The sequence below is a fragment of the Schistocerca cancellata genome, chromosome 5 (genome assembly GCF_023864275.1).
Source record: "Schistocerca cancellata isolate TAMUIC-IGC-003103 chromosome 5, iqSchCanc2.1, whole genome shotgun sequence".
NCBI lineage: Eukaryota > Metazoa > Arthropoda > Insecta > Orthoptera > Acrididae > Schistocerca > Schistocerca cancellata.
In genome coordinates this window covers 300,112,352-300,129,314 of record NC_064630.1, presented here as the reverse complement: position 1 = coordinate 300,129,314, position 16,963 = coordinate 300,112,352, and the positions used below count along the sequence as shown (strand labels likewise).

At 37.1% G+C, this 16,963-nt stretch overlaps 1 protein-coding gene across 4 annotated transcripts in view; it reads right to left on the bottom strand.

The window, feature by feature from the left end:
- LOC126188971 (DNA-directed RNA polymerases I and III subunit RPAC1) overlaps positions 1–16,963 on the bottom strand; it is a 231,847-nt gene that overhangs the window by 169,232 nt on the left and 45,652 nt on the right. For all 4 annotated transcript variants that reach the window (XM_049930741.1, XM_049930743.1, XM_049930742.1 and 1 more), the window contains exon 2: positions 5,089–5,157. In XM_049930741.1, the coding sequence (XP_049786698.1) occupies positions 5,089–5,157 (69 nt within the window). The remainder of the gene's footprint in view (positions 1–5,088; positions 5,158–16,963) is intronic.

Sequence of the window (16,963 nt, the reverse complement as noted above, 5' to 3'; positions counted from 1 at the left end):
TGTCCCACATCTATGAGAGCCTCAGAGTCTATTGCACCTTGTGGAGGTATGAGCAAACAGCGATCCTTCGACACACACGATGTTCGACAGTAATTGCTTGCAGGTCAGTAGCCAGGAAGAGAGCAGAGGAGTGATGCTTATTACTGACAAACACAACAGCCCCTTCACTGGCTCTGTCCCCAGTCAGGTCATCCTTTTGGTGAAGGGTATAGCCCAGTAGCACATGGGCATCAGTGGCTTTAAAATGCGGTTCTTGTAAACACAGGCACAGGGGGCATTCCTGTGCTAGCCGTTTCAGATCTTCCACATGTGTCCTGAATCCATTAATATTCCACTGTAATATGAGAGCCATCTATCATGAGGGATGCACTTCCACCCTGTCTTTCTGATGGGGAGGGGAGCTCATAATGAGTGTTACCTCTACTGAAGAGTCAAGATAGATGACAGACAGGATGATGTTGACATCATCAGACTATTTTCTTCCTGGCTCCACTGGTGGGGGATGGTTGACCTTTAATTTATTTGTTCTGGGTAGGCTTTAGAGCCACAACTACAGCAGTGGTGGACCAGACTGAACTTTTGGAGGAGCAGGGAGGTCTGCATCATCAGATATCACAGACTTTGGGAGGAAATGTAGGCTTTGAAGGGACTGCAGCAGCACAAGTGCACTGGCAAACACAGGTACTAGGCAGACACTAGCAACCTCTGTTTGGATAGCAGCACCTGTCTTCTGAACTTGCTGTTTAAGAAAAGACGCAAAGGAGGTAGCAAACTTCGGGGACTGCATGATCTTATAGGTTTTTTTGGCTTGTATCTTCATTTCTTCAAAAAATACAGTGCAGTCCCTACTCCAGACAAGTTGATCCCCAGAGCAGTTTACACACTTTGGAGTAGATGAACAACCACCATCTTCGTGGGAGACCTTACCATATTTGCCGCAAGCAGCTGCTCCATTACAACTTAAGGTGGTGTGGCCTAAGTGTTGACATGTAAAACAGTGCATTGGGCTTGGAAAATAAGGCCACATGCTGAGGTGGAGGAAACCAGCATTAATGGGCTCTGGAAGTTTCATGCTACTGAATGTCAGTACAAAAGAGTCCGATTTCACAAGATCACCAGCCACCCATTTCATTATGTTCCACGCATCAATGATGCCTTCTTGGGACCACTCAGCTTTCAGTTTTTCTCAGGGAATGTCAACCAGATCCCTGCAAGTCACAACACCTTGCTATAGTTCAATGTTTTGTGCAGTTCACTACTCCCCAAGGCACTAAGCTCTCAGGATGTGTTTCACTTGCTGGGAATTGGATATTCCTACCAACAGACCGTCATTTTGCAAGCGCTTGACAGATTTTAAAGTTCCAGCTATTCCCTGTAAGCCTTTTTGTATGTAAAAAGGTGAAAATTTCTCAAAGTTACCCTCTTTCTGCTTAATTATAAGAAACACATTTTGGCCACCAGCATGTGTTCTGTTACTTGATACTGAAAGAGTCTGTGTAATCATCCCGAAAGAGTCTATGTAATCCTGTAGTCTGGAAAGAGTGGATACATGAGCCCTCTTGTTTGACTGAATGTTAGTACCCACCAGCAAACTACCCTTTCTGCTGGGAGAATGAACAGAAGATTTCAAAGGATCCAAGCTGGTCCCGTGAGCAGCTAGGAACATAGAAAGTTCATGTAGAAAGTGACCTGTACGCCTAGAAAAACCTTATACAACCTTTTTGAGGTTTGTACCATCCTCATGATCCAAGCAGTCAAGCCAAGATCCCCATGCTGTATGTCACACAACATTCTACCACCACGCCATGTGGTGGTTACTGAAGCATGCTTATGGAGATGGGGCTGGTGGCACTTACCAGTTCCCAGCTCAGGAACTCCGCAGTTGCAAAGTCCATACCTGGCAAACAAACGCTAAGCCCCTGAGGAATTCTAAAAACCAACTGGAATAATGTTCTTGGAAATGGTCTCTAAACAGCTTGTCCACAGAGACATTAAGAAACTGCAGTTTTGATGTCGTACCTCCAGGTGCAGCAATTAGATCTGTCTGTAACACAAAAACTTTATTCTTTATTTCAGGTGAGAAATAATCTTTAAAGACATCCGACACTAGTGCAGTTCTCTTACTGAACAGCACAATGCAACTGCAAACAGAACCTAGGCATTACATAATTAATTCTGTTGTCATCCAAACATTTTCTTAGCACCCCTTGGTGGAAATTTTCCTTGGGGAAAGTTTTACGCTTCAGGATGACATAGGGAGTGGAGCATGTGGAGAACTTTCCTCCCTCTGCATTAACTGCCATAATCATGGCAATACTTTACTTTTTGTTCAAGCTGTTAATGAGGCACTTTTCAGTGTCATATTATTCAGTAGGTCTCAAAAGACTGACATCTTGGCATTGCCGATCTGACACAGAGGGTATGAATGCTGTTGTTACATTTGTATCATGTGCCTCTGGAAATTGATGAGTTTCTTGGTAAAAATTTTCTGACCATTTCTGTTCAACTAAAGCACTTTGTTGTATAGTGAGACCACTTTTATGCATAAATTTGGAGTATCTTTGAAACTTCCATGGAATTCCATTTGTGTAACGTCTTTGCAATTTCCACAACCTTTAACCAAATTATTTGTCAAGAGATTGGTATCACGTCTTTCCTTTTACCTTCAACAAAGGGAAGAGACCTAGCTTCAATTAGGATATTTCCCAGCTTTTCAACCTCTGTAAATTTCCCTCATAAAACAGCACATTGCAGCCTATTTTCCACTGAGATCCCACACCACACATTAGATTTATTTAAACTGTACTTTTTGCCAGCTTTTCTCTTAGATGTACTCTTCACATAGTACATAACAGCAATTTTGAAACTGTGTTGTAACTTCACCGAATCCTAAATTTTGTTGGTTTTTTTTTTTTATAATACCCAACCACTGGTGAAGACTAACGATTAATTTCCAGATTCTAGCTAATTAGTTTCAAATACTAGCTTTTTTCTTGCTTCATTTCAAACTAAGGAACAAGCACTACAGTTCGAGTTTCTATGATGCAAAAATATACCAGAATATGTATGGTTGTGCAGATAAGCTGCACCCTAATATTTAGCAGCCAAATTTGAGAAAGTATTGAAAATTCTATTTGGGCCAAAACAGTATTTGAGCACCAAGAAGTGTGAGAATTAATTTCTAGCAACTGTCAGGTAGAGGTTAAAATGTTTGTTTGTGTGGAATGACTTGCAGTTATTGGCATGAGAATGAATTTCATGACTGAGAACAGAGTTCATAAAACACAAGTCCAAGATAGATGCAGGAAGACTATTATTGGAAAAATAGTCTGAATGTAAGCAAGAAAACGTAGGAGGCTTACAAAATGCACCTCATAATAGTGTTCTGTACAACCAGTGCCACAAAATTAATTCTTCTGGATGCATTAAGAATGCTTAACATGTGTGCAATGCCAATTTCCCAGTTTCGTAAATGCTTATACAATCACAATCCCAGCACCAACACTAATCTTAACAACTGGCAGCGTTAAAAGACAATGCACTAGCACAACTTTTTTAACATGAGCCTACTTCAGTTTCTTTTACTGTGTGTACAATGGCTGTTTTAGATCACAAAAATGACAGAAAGATAATCTACTTACTATGGTCACACCAAGGTTGTTTATACCCAGTATTGTCATCATGGAGCAAGCACAGGTAATTAATGCACATTTTTAATAATTTGTCAACCTCAGGATTTCATGATAGAATCTATTAGTAAGTGATAAAAATAGTGTGCGTTATCAGCCCTTCCTCACCCCTTTTTCATGTCCTTTGGTGTCTGGAATACATTACATTACCCAGACAAAAAGCAGTAACAGAAGATATAAACCTATGTGCAAAGGTTGGTTTTACGAAGATGATCCTGAGGGTGAATAGAGCCAATTGGTTATGATGAATCATCAATGAAAAATAATAAAAATATTTATTCTTTTTTTTTTTAAATTAAGAGTGATGTGAAAGAAATCTTAGTCATTTGTTAGTATCTTGTCTAATGGACTGACCCGATTTTACAAAAAATTATTAAGGAGCATATAATGTCATCTTCTGATGTCTGAATCACTGAATAATATTCAGGAGTGTTCAATCAAAAATTACTTTACTGAAACAGATAGCTTAGACAAGTAATAACACTGTTGAAAGCTAGACTGTGAAACATTTATTTTAAGGAGATTGTAGTACTGTACCAGGAAAGGTCACATCAGACACTTTGGTATCCAAAAACAGCAATGTAAGTAAAGATCTACCAATAAATGAAAATAAAACATTGTTAATTTTAACTATGTAGTAATTGAACACATTCTTAAATATTATGGAAAAGCTAACAATTGTATTACATATTTCCAGATTTATGAAGGTTGATTATATTACATACAATTTGTGATATTATGGAACAACACTAGAGGCAAGCTATCATTTTGATGCACATCTGATATATTTTCTTGCAACATCTGTGAACTACCTTTATTAATTACATATACTTGCTACTTATTACTCCCTGCTGAAATTTGCCAGCACAAAGATCTGAATTTGGAAACAGCAGCAGTTTTTGTAAATGTAATAATGACAAAATAAAAATAGGTCTACTTTCTGACTCATGTGGTATACTCAAATGGTATAATCTGAAGAGAGCTGTGTACGTTTAGGACTAACTCTGCTCTGGAGCAGATTTATGTAAATAATTTAGCAATAAAAGGATATTCCCTGGTGAAATATAGACTGGTTTATGAATTTAATTTTTTTATGTAAGAGAAAAAGTGCAGGTTGCCCACTATTTTGATTGCTTTCATCAAAAATATGTAGTGTCATAGTGTTTGTGTTTCAACATATAGTCAGTAAATTTAACACTAAAGTGTACTGTTAACACACATACAAGCAAAGTGCCACCACATATACACAACAAGAAAATATTTTATACAACTGATATGAACCACATCACAGCAAGATACCATGAACTTTATACGAGGATCATACAACTGACTAAATTAACTGGAACAATCTTTCATAATCAGTCATCAAAGTTAGCTGCAGAAGCTACACGTAACTTACCTTTTTAAATTTTGAGAGTTTCCATGTGTCATCAATGCCACAAGTGCCAGGGTAGTCTGAAGCACAAGCCTAAAAGAGACGGAACATACAGTTTATGGTTAGGTTTATTTGTCTTGGTACATTAAAACTTAATATATTTATTTAAGGAATACTACACTGACTAAACAAAATGGAATATTCACATTGACTCAAACCTCGGGCTCACAACCAAAACTCAATCCACATCAAAACAACCAAAAAGACCTATTGTCTTCCCTTCAACAGCTGTAAATCCTTTTGGGTCAATGCTCCCCCGAGTTTTGATGTATTTTTGTTTGGAAGCCTACAGTCTATTTTCGGTACACCAATCAGGCAAAATCACTGTGAGCAATGAGGCAGTTGTCCCACCAACACACCAGCTTGACCATACTCTTTTGGTAAAACACAATGCCTTGTTCCGTGAAGAAAATTGCCTGCTGCACATCCTCATCCAACAGGAATAGTTGACCCTTCAACTCCTTTTTTAAGGGTTCACAGGAATGGTAATTGCATAGGGACAGAGCAGAACTATAGGGCAGGTGTTCAAGTGTCCCCCACTTGAGTTGGTAAAACTTCTGCTTTATGGAATTTGCGATATGGAATGTCAGTTATCACGAAGCAGCACCACCCAATGTCACAGTTTTCCTATATGGTGGCTTTTGACAGACATGCTGCCCCATACACATTCTTCATTCCCCGATGGATGTCTACTACGTTTGTACTCTGGCAGCCAAGAAAAGAATCACAGCATGTTGGTTCTGTCTCGAAAAATAAATAAATAAATAAATAAAATAAAATAAAATTGGTAATACTGTTGCCATAGTTCATGTTTCTGCATTTATTGTGCACATTTTGGAAAGATGCAAATGGCACACTAATCCCTTGCCTACATGTAAGTGCTTATATACCCGCATCGGAGTCCTGCTACATTGCTTATACAATGCATCGATGCCCTTCAATGGAAACTTTTTGATTTCTCCTTATATATGATAATCCTAGGCCACTATCCCTTAAGGTTCCTATCCCTGCAAGTATGCCCACTGTAAAGAATATTTCACGTACTCACTATTACTTACTCTGGCCCAACTACAGTACACCCAACAATATTAAAGGCAGAGTAACAAGAGAAACTGAATGTTGTTTACCAACAGGTTGTGGCGAAGCAAGCTCAGATCTCTTTACTTCCCCTCTTGTTTTGCATTCTGCCTCTTTAAATTCATTTTTTCACTTTCGACTAATTACCATTAACATACATATGCATTTTCATAAAAGAGAAAGGTTGGCTCTCTGTCTTAAGAAATACAGCACCAGATCTAATTTTGTGCTCAGTTTTGTGTATGTAAGCAATTTCCTAATTTATGTTGACTACTCCTAGTAAATATCTTTTGTTATAGGGTGAAATCAGTAACTGTTTTGTGACTTAGATTCTATTGTTGACTTACAAACAAATATAAATTATGTAATAATTATAAACGATTGGATAGAAGAACTACTAGGATTCTTTAAGTATTAATTTGGCTCTATTTGAAAATGTTCGCAAAGCTGGCCCTTAATTAAATCCAAAATAATTACCAGATATGTCAAAAGCATTATATGCATAATTATATCTGCTAATTTAATCATTTAAACAAATAATTCGGCCTAAACCTTGTAGCAGAAGAAACTGTTAAAAAGAAGGAATTTTTCTATATATTCAGCTAATTGGTTGAGTTATGTTTTAATTGCAATTTCTGTAAATTAAACATCAAACAATGTATAGTTTCAGTACCTATTATTGTGAGGAGATGTAGAGACCCAATTTTTGGTCCAAAGCAGTCAGTCCACAGCCAAATTTCAGATGGAAATTGTGTACGGTTCAAAGTGGAATTAGGATAACACAAATAAGCCGTGTGTTAAAATAATGATCATGTCTGTTCAATCCATTTGAAAAATAGTGTCACACATACCTTATTATTATGCAAGAACTGTGAACCGTGTTGTTAAGTTTTTACTGCTCATAGATGTTCAACAGCAAACTATGGTAGCAGTACATTGATGTTTGCCTGTAACTTATTAATGAGGCTTATCAGACCATATCAATAGTGAACTGGCCATATTACTGTGTAATATTGGCGGGTCGTGAACAGTGAAAGTAAAGAACTGTGAAATGCAACTGTCGGCTACATCGTTTACAGTAGTCAGTGTTGAACTCCCCCCCCCCCCCCCCCCCCCATTTTTCAGCCAGTATAACAATGCAGTACGTCGACACCGAGGACTATCAACAAAGAAGTATAGCAGACGAATGTCACATATGGTGCCTTTACAGGTGAGGACTATTGTATTAGAACACAATAAACTAGGACTTGCAAACTTTGAACAGTGAACTCAAGAACTGTTTACAGTACAGTGATTTTAACGAATTGAGTGTGTGATATAAGCGTCATCAGAATTTTGTCGAGGACAGTGAACAGACAATATTACGGGAGTGTGAAACTCAATTATTTTTGAAATATCAGAATTGATGTAGCCACCATTAAATAGGGAGGTGCAACAACCAATCAGTGAGTGGGTTCTATGGAACCAGCCATTGAGTACAGGAGCAACCAATCAGCATGCAGGTTGACACAGCCTACTGGGATAAACAACTTGCTTTACTGAGAAAATTACAACTTGCAGCAGCCGTCAGACAACGAATCGAGATGACAACTGCAGCAGCAGCAGGAGCAGGAGGTATTAAGCAATGCATAATGAATGCCCTTAACAAACAAGACAGTGTGGTGGGGGGAAATGGACAACAGGGGGGGTTATATGATTGATAATAAAGCTATAGAGGTTAAATATTTAAATGAACAGAAATACTGAATGGGGACTAATTTGGAGGATGATAGTGGTTATGGAAAATTGGAACCGATGTTAAGGCAAATTATGAGTAGTATGAGTATGAAAGAAGACATTAACAGTTTGAAAGAAGGCGTTGGTAGCTTGGAAAATAGTATAAAGAAAGTAGTACATAATGCTAATGAGAAATTAACATTAATGAGTAGTAAATGTGTAGAAGAGAGAATGAAGCTTTGTGAAGACTATAGTAGAAGGGTGGAGGCTTCCGAGAAACAATATAAAGATGAAGTCAAACCAGCCAGGGAATTTTGTGCTGAAAGTGGGATTAAACTTACGAACCAAATCAATCAGATTAAAAATGATTCAGAAACAGAGGTGGAAACCAAGTGTGCAGTAGTGGTAGAGAAAAATGGGTAAAAGTAAATAAAAATAGATTCAAAATTGGCTGAAATGGAGAAAAAGGTGGAGAAGGTACAAAATCTAAAGCACAGAGAAAGTGACTGTGGGTCCGATTCTGACAGTAGTTGTAATGATGATAGTAACGACGAATCCAGCAGTGATGAGGACAAAGGAGGATAATATTAGGCCTAATGAAGAGTTAAATGGGAGTGGTAAGGAGGAAGAGGACCATGCGATCTGTCATTTGACTGTGTCCTGATACTTGCTTTGGTAAGCAGGATGATAGTTTTTCCAGGGAAAAGATTGATGAAGATTTGTTGTATGAAGAAGATCACAAGGTAAGTAAAAAGGAAGTTTGACACCCTATTATAACAGAAAGTGTACAAGGTATACATGTTAAGTGTTTACTGGACACAATGGTAGTAAGGTGAATGGAATTTTACAACATTTTTTGAATCTATTAAGACCACAGAGGGTATAGCAGTGATGCATGTTTCCGCAATAAATATTATTGGTGCTACTGGTAAGCTACCAAAGAGTGTGAAACAAGAGGTACTATTAACTGTGGAATTGGCAGGACAGCTGTTGGAGTGCAAATTCTTGGTGATTCAAAATCTCTGCATTGATGTAATATTTAGGACTAATTTCTTGTACAAATAACAAATACGGGATTCAACATTCTGCGTTCGATTATTATGTGATGATAATACTTATTCCAGCTGTCAATCTCAATTTTCGTGTTTCCTGAGGCAGTCAAAATCTTCTCCTATTCTATCTGTAGTTTATAAGTGAATCAGAAACATTCTATCTTTGACTTTCATGTGATTTTGTACAGCAGGATACTTTAGTATCGGAATATTTTAGAAAAGGTTTCTCTGGTGTTATCTATTCATATCACGTTGTGTAAGTGATAAGCAATGGAATCATAAGAGGATGGGAGAAAAGACAATATAAAATGATAAGCAGTGGTATTTGATAAAAATCTATGAGATACTGTGTTTCTCCCATTAAGGATCGGACAGACATAACTACATTTTTGCTACTTTTGAGTCGTTAGTACAATAAGGTACACGGAATCAAGACCCACATTACAATCAAACAAGTGTAACTCTATCTTATGTGGTTTCCGTTTTAGTTGTCAACGTATCTACATTTTACGAAAAATAGTAAGGATCAGTCAGATGGAAGAGCTGATCTGTTTTTAGACCACAGGACCCAGTGTTAATTTGTGAAACGGAACAGCTCCTACATTTCTCTGATCCTAATAGAATTGTTAGAAGTTGCTTTTCCCACTACTTATCTTTACACGCATTGTCGCCGTCGCTCTGTGACAACAATGAAATGCGACTGACTTCCTGGCAAGGAAGATAAGTATTGTCTCAGTTGTGAATGGGTTTACAAGCAAGTAGGAGCACTATGGAGTCCAGAGGAAGAATGGTGGTGAAAATGCGCCTAAATAAGGAACAGAATGTAATGGAATCTTGGTAATAATAATAATAATAATAATAATTATTATTATTATTATAATTATAATATAATATAATAATAATAATAATAATAATAATAATAATGTTAATGACAACAGCAATAATAATAATAATAATTATTATAATTATAATAATAATAATAATTATTATTATTATTATTATTATATTATATTATAATAATAATAATAATTATTATTATTATTATTATATAATAATGTTAATGACAACAGCAATAATAATAATAATAATTATTATTATTATTATTATTATTATTATAATTATAATTATATTATATTATAATTATAATAATAATAATTATTATTATTATTATTATTATTATTATTGTTTATATTCATAGCTGAGGAAGAACGTCATGTGGAGATGCTCAGGACATTCACTGGTTCAGATACAGATGATAATCCTTCCTATGAACAAAACAACACTACAGATTGTGGTGAGTGATGAAACAATTACTAGATACTATAGCAGTTCCAGTTAAATTTCTTTTCCATTTCTCTGAATACCTGTCATGTCATTTTTACAGACAGCAGTGTTGAACACGGAACGTCCCTTGCAAGAAATGTCACAAAAAATGCTGAGGATGCAACTAGTGCACAAGTAAATCATCACAATCAGGACACGTAAATTACAGGTGACATTGCTGATATTGAGAATGGTAACAAAACAAAGAAAACGGTAAAGGGTAGCAGTTGAAGAGGAATGGAAAAGAAATCAAAGAAAATTCAATCGAAAGCATGGTAGGGCATATATTTCTATGAAGAATTCTGAAGTTCATGCAAGAAATGTGAAGCCAAAAGATTGCTCTAAATGTCCATGACAGCGCAGTAGTAAGTTTGCTGAGCAAGACATATAAAATATCCATAGAGACTACTGGGATCTTGGATCAGTTGAGCTACAAAGGCAGTACCTAAATCAGTTAGTGGAAGAAGAAGAGAAACAAAGGGTGAGGACCAAATCACATAACTCATGAAGGAAGAGGACCAAGAAATTCTATCTAATAAAGGGACTCCTATACAAGAGGATCAAAGAGCAACTAGAGGAAGAATTAGGTGAATACCAAGGAGGCTTCAGACTTTGGAGAATCTGTGCAGAACAGATCATCACTTTAAAATTAGCCATAGCATATTACAAGAAACGAAATAAACCTCTAGTAATAACCTTCGTGGACTTTAAAAAAGCATATGACTGTATCCATAGACCTTCAGTGTTAAAAATCTTATGAAATTTCAGGCTCCACACAAAATTAATCAAATTGATAGAACTCACCTTAACCAACACTGTATCAAAAGTCAAGTTCGGGGAGGGGGGGACTCTCTGAGCCATTCATCATAAAAACAGGTTGAAGACAAGGAGATTGCTTGGCACCCCTGCTGTTCAACTGTACTTTAGAATACATAATGAGGGAATGGTACAAGACTAACACAAAGAACATCCAAATTGGAAGACCCAAAGACAACATAAGTTTCAATTGTCTAGGATTTGCTGATGACCTTGCTCTCTTGTCCAACAGTATTCAGGAAACCAAACAACAAGTTATCTCACTACAGGAAATAGCACAGAAAATTGGTCTTGGAATATCCTTTGAAAAAACAGTCATCATGTTAACTGACTCACCACTCATAAGCAAAATTGCCATAGGAATCCAAGAAATAAAAATTGTAGATAAATTTAAATATCTGAGAGAAATCATAACATATAACCTCAATGAAAAGCCAACATGGTATAACAGAATAAACAAATTGACTAGAGCACAATATATCACCAAGAACACCTACAACAAAAAGAGCCTGTCAATAGCAACAAAATTAAAACACTACAAAACAGCCACTCAACCAGAAATAACACACGCAAGTGAAACCATCTTCAAAACTACTAACATTGCACAAACAGACAAAATACTCAAAATAGAGAGAAGAATCGTCAGAATGTGTATCAACAAATCGTACCAGACAGATGGACACTGGAGAGTATCAGTGGAAATAGAACCGGTGATGAGTACAGTCAGGAAGAAACGCATTTCATTTATTTGGACATCTAATTAGAACACCAGAGAACGGGATCATCAGGAGAATAATAGAAAAATTGTGGAATAGTAAGTGCAACATTAAGTGAATTACAGAAATCAAGGAAGATTTGGATGAGCTACAAATTACATTGTAAGACCTAAGAAACAAAGCTAACAAAATCAGGAAACTCACAGACAAACAAACCAGACTGCAAACGAGAATCAACAGACAGACAATAGGAAGGGTGATTTCCGATGAAGAAAGAAGCATGAGATCCGAGAGAATGAAGAAATATTGGGCTGACAGGAAACTGAAAAATTCTTTGTATAAAGTTGGCTAGAGTGGTCCAATGAAGGCCATAAAATGTAAATAATAATAACAATAATAATAAAAGGGATTTGATAAGATTCAAGTATCTATGCAGTTTTTTCTCAATACATTTGACATTTCTGAAACCTTCGTAAGAAATACTATTAAGAAAGATGTTAAGAGGATGTCATGAGCCAGGTATAAAGAGACCAGAGGAAAGTGAAGAGGCTATAAGGAAACTCATTAAGAGTTTTTCTACCCATTCTTCTCATTACAAGAGGAAAGAATGTACAGCAGATTATTTACCTGCCGATATGGGTATTAAGATAATGCATTACTTATATTGGGAACAATGCTATGAGGAAGGAAAGACAGATGACAAAGTATGGCTGTATAGGGAGATATTCACAAAGGAATTTAATCTGAAATTCTAGAGGCCACGAAAGATGTGTTGTAAATGTTTAAAATTTTAACATCTTTTGGCTGAGGAAAAGGAAGACAAAGATTTTAAAAGGGAACAGGGAGAGCATTTGAAAAGGAAAGAAATGGCAATGGAATTTAAGAACATGAGGAAAGAAAGTGCAAGAAAATCCGAATCTTTGCTAGCTGAATTTGACTTAAAAGCTGTGCTTTATTGCCCTAAAGTGAATGAAAAGGCAGTATTCTATAAAAGAATACTCTCTGTGTACAATGTCACAGTTCTTAATGTAGGAGAAAACAAAACCGATTGCTAAATTTGGGACAAGACAACAGCAAAAAGGCGGTCCACAGAAGTAGCCTCATGTCTGCGGGATTTTTTGAAAAATCATGTAGAAGGAAAACCAATAATCTTGTTTTCTGATACATGTCGGGGCCAGAACAGGAATGATAACATGAGCACTATGTTTCTGCATGCAGTGAATACACTGGACATTCCAACTATCGACCAATGCTTTTTGAGACAGGACATTAACAAACGGAAGTAGACTCAGTGCATGCAAGCACTGAAAGAAAAAGTAAACATGTGGATGTTTTTGATCCCATTGGCAGGTATACAATTGCAAGAATGACCTCCAACAAGCACAGAGTGACAGAAATAGATAACACTCAAATTATATATTTCAACCAGCTTCAGAAGAATATAATTCGGAACAGAAAAACTGCTGAGAATGGAGAATCTGTAAAATGGCTTAAGATTGTTTGGATGCAATATATGAAGGATCAGTCTGACGTGATGTTTTTCAAGTATTCCTACGATGATCGTGACTTTCAAGTTTTGCACACCAAGAAAAGACCGGGCCTACAAAATTCTTTGAATTCAGGACCTAAAGACAATACTCTGCACCCAGCATATGACAGTACTCTCTGCATAAGTAAAGAAAAGAAAAAAGATCTTCTAGATTTATGTAATAAGGGTAATACAGCTTCTAGGTATCACACATTATACCAAGGACTCAATACTGCTAACAATTCAGAAAATGAGGAAAATGTGGAAGACTCACAGGAATAGACTTCGTGATTATTTTCTGTTTTTTGTCTTCTTTATTATTGTTGCTAGTTCATCACCTTAGCTATTTCATGTCAACCACTAATTTGGCTCGTTTAAATGTCTGTGTTGCATTATTTTTGAAACAGGAATCCAAAAACAGAAATCAGGTGTGAGGGAGCACTGTATTTTGTTAAAATAATTTTTCCTATGTTTGTTATGTGAAGACTAAAATACAAGTATATTATTTCTGTTACTGTAAATTACTTATTATAAGTTCAATTTTACTGTAGACAAATAATGCAAAGTGAAAATAATAATGACTTTTATGTATTCTCCATCATACACTGATGATAAACTTCCTGAGAAACAGTTCTCTTGCTTATAGTACTCATTGAATAGCACTGACACACATTCCCATAGCTTGTTCAGTGTAATCTTTAATATGATAATATTGCTTAAAGCTGCATATTAGTTGTTTGACATTCATATGTTACACAGCAGCAGCCATTAAGTTAAGAATCAGACAAACGTAACTACTTATATAATTTCATAAAATATTTCATTAGTGTCCACCGAGTGACTAGAATATCTAACACCTGAAAGAACACAACAGTCAATGAAGTATACTTTTTATTTACCATAGAAAGGTTTGTGAAAAACTGTTAAAAAGTACTCAGATTTTTGGACAAAACCTTTAAATTGAATTATCTTAAAACACTGTTTTTGGAGTTACATTTCTTTGATCCTAAATGGGTGGTTTATTCTGGTTTTATGAAATATGATGAAAGTAAATTGGTGTCATGGTTAAAGAATTTCTATCAAACAAATAGGTAAGGTAATCAGAAAATGAAAGGAGTCAGTATATCTGAAGGAAAAGGTGCAGATTATCTGAAAAACTATAACATCTGAAGTAATCAGCCATTGTATGAAACTAGTATAATTTGGTGCAATAGCAGAGGCAATATGCAGTAAAAACATCTTGAATATTAGATCTCGATATTAATTGTGGTATAACAGAAGTGTTTGCGTTCAGTGCAATCAGTATATAGAAATAACTATCTACCTACAAAAGTGTGTCATGGTCCAGCCTCTTCTAACATTAAGAAAATAAAAATTTAAACATAGTTGCCTGGAGTAATGTGTGTGGAAATAATAAGCAAGATTTGTACACATATCACCCTTCAGGCTAGAATCTCAAGCAATTTGATGGAATACAGTGAAATAATAGTTTTTCTAAGTACCGTAATAATTTAGTGTGATCAGTAATGAGTAAGTTTGCCTTAGCATAAGGATCTGTTACTTTGGAGTGGTTTTCAGTAGAATCAATTTTGCATTGGTTAAGTAGAGCAGGTGTTTAATTATTAGATAATGAAGCAATTATGAAATAATAAAATAATGAATAAAGTTAGGGTCTTAATGGTTAGGGAGGCTGTCTCTGCAGTAGGGACATTTTTTGAGAACGCACTCCACTACATAATGAGGTAATAAATGTAAGTAAAATAATGGAGCTGACAGACAAGACTGAGTAATGAAAAAGATAGCTGTATACAAACAAATGTGGCGTAACTATATTGATGAGCTATTTTTGAACTAGGCAACATTGGGTACTGTGTATATTATGCAATTCCTGACACTGCAGCTAGGAATGAGAGCTTATCAGGAAAGAGCAATATTTCAGGAGGTTTAAGTCATATGATGCTGCATTATTGGCTCTATAGGTTATCTGAAAACGTATATTTGTGTTCTGAGGAATTATGAGCTTAAAGTGGTAATATTGGAACGAACAAAAGTAATTTTGCTGATTAACTGATAAATGTTGTGCTAGAGCGATGTTGGTTTCTTCTTGTTTTGCTTTAGGGCGAAAAAAACAACTGGGGTCATACGCGCCCAAGTCACAAACACAGTGAGTTGTTAAACTGTCATAACAGCAGAAAGCTAAAAACAGGCACGTGGAAAAAGGCACCATACAGAAACAGAGGTCCAAAACTACAAATTAAATGGCCTTTGTCATATTACTTTGGCAGATAAAAAGTAAAATGCGGTCAACAGCCCACGCATAATTTGCTAAAATGGCAGATAAATCAGACAGAAAACCCATGCAGGAACATAAGTGGTTAAAAAAAAGGCATTCCATCAGGAAGTGGTGTACAGTTAGAACTTGGGTGCAATGTGTATGAAGTGGTGGGGTAGTGCCACTTATCAGATGATGACGACTAAAAAGGCAGTGCCCAATACGCAGCCAAGTTAAAATAATCTCCTCTCGGCAGGAGGGCCGAGAGGAGGTCGTCCAAGACGCAGGGAGAGGCTTAATAAGCCAGACCTTATTCCCGTGAAGGAAGAACCATTGGTGATGCCAAAGGGACACCACCTCCTGACAGATGGCAACACGGAGGGTATATAGGTACTCATGGGCTCACGTACAAAGACTGCAGTCTTAGCAGCAGCATCAGCAGCCTTGTTCTGGCAGACCGACATGACCAGGAACCCACAGAAACATCACACTGCCTCCATCAAGAGTGAACAAGTGACAGTTTTCCTGGACCCGCTGCGCCAAGGGACGGGCAGTGTGCAGTGCACATAGACTTTGAAGGGCACTGAGTGAGTCTGAGCAGAGGACACAATTGAAAAGGCTGTGTCACCGGATGTACTCCATGGCCTGACATAAGGTGAAGAGCTCGGCTGTAAATACTGAGGAGTGTGCTGGAAGCCAATATCGAAAGACACGGGTGCCAATGACGTAGGCACACCCAACCCCATGGTTAGTCTGAGAGCCATGAGTGTATACAATGCGAAGTTCCACGCGAAGGTCATGAAACTGAAGGCAATAGACTGAGGCTAGAGTAGTGTCCTTAGGAAGCGAATGAAGGCCAAGGTTAACATGGGCCACTTCATGAAGCCAAGGTGGTGAAGGGTTCAGACCCATCAGGAAAGTTGCAGTTAGTGTGAAGTTAAGCCACCGTAGCAAGTGCCGAAAGCAGACTCCAGGAGGTAACAGAGAAGATGAACAAGCCCCATACTGACAATCAAAGGAATCATCAAAGAAGGAGGCATAGGAAGGGTGGCCAAGCATGGCAGACAAACAGCATGCATACATGCTGAGGAGAAAGTCATGGCGGTAGGACAGTGGTAGTTCAACAGCTTCAGCATACACACTCTCAACCGGGCTGGTGTAAAAGGTAGCCATGGCCAAACGGATTCCATAATGGTGGATAGTGTTGAGACAGCATAATAGGGATGGGCGTGCAGATGCATAAACAAAGCGCCCATACTCAAGTTTCAAACAGACAGCGGACTGATACAAACGGAGGAGGGTGGTTCGATCGGCACCCCAAGAACTACCATTGAGGGCA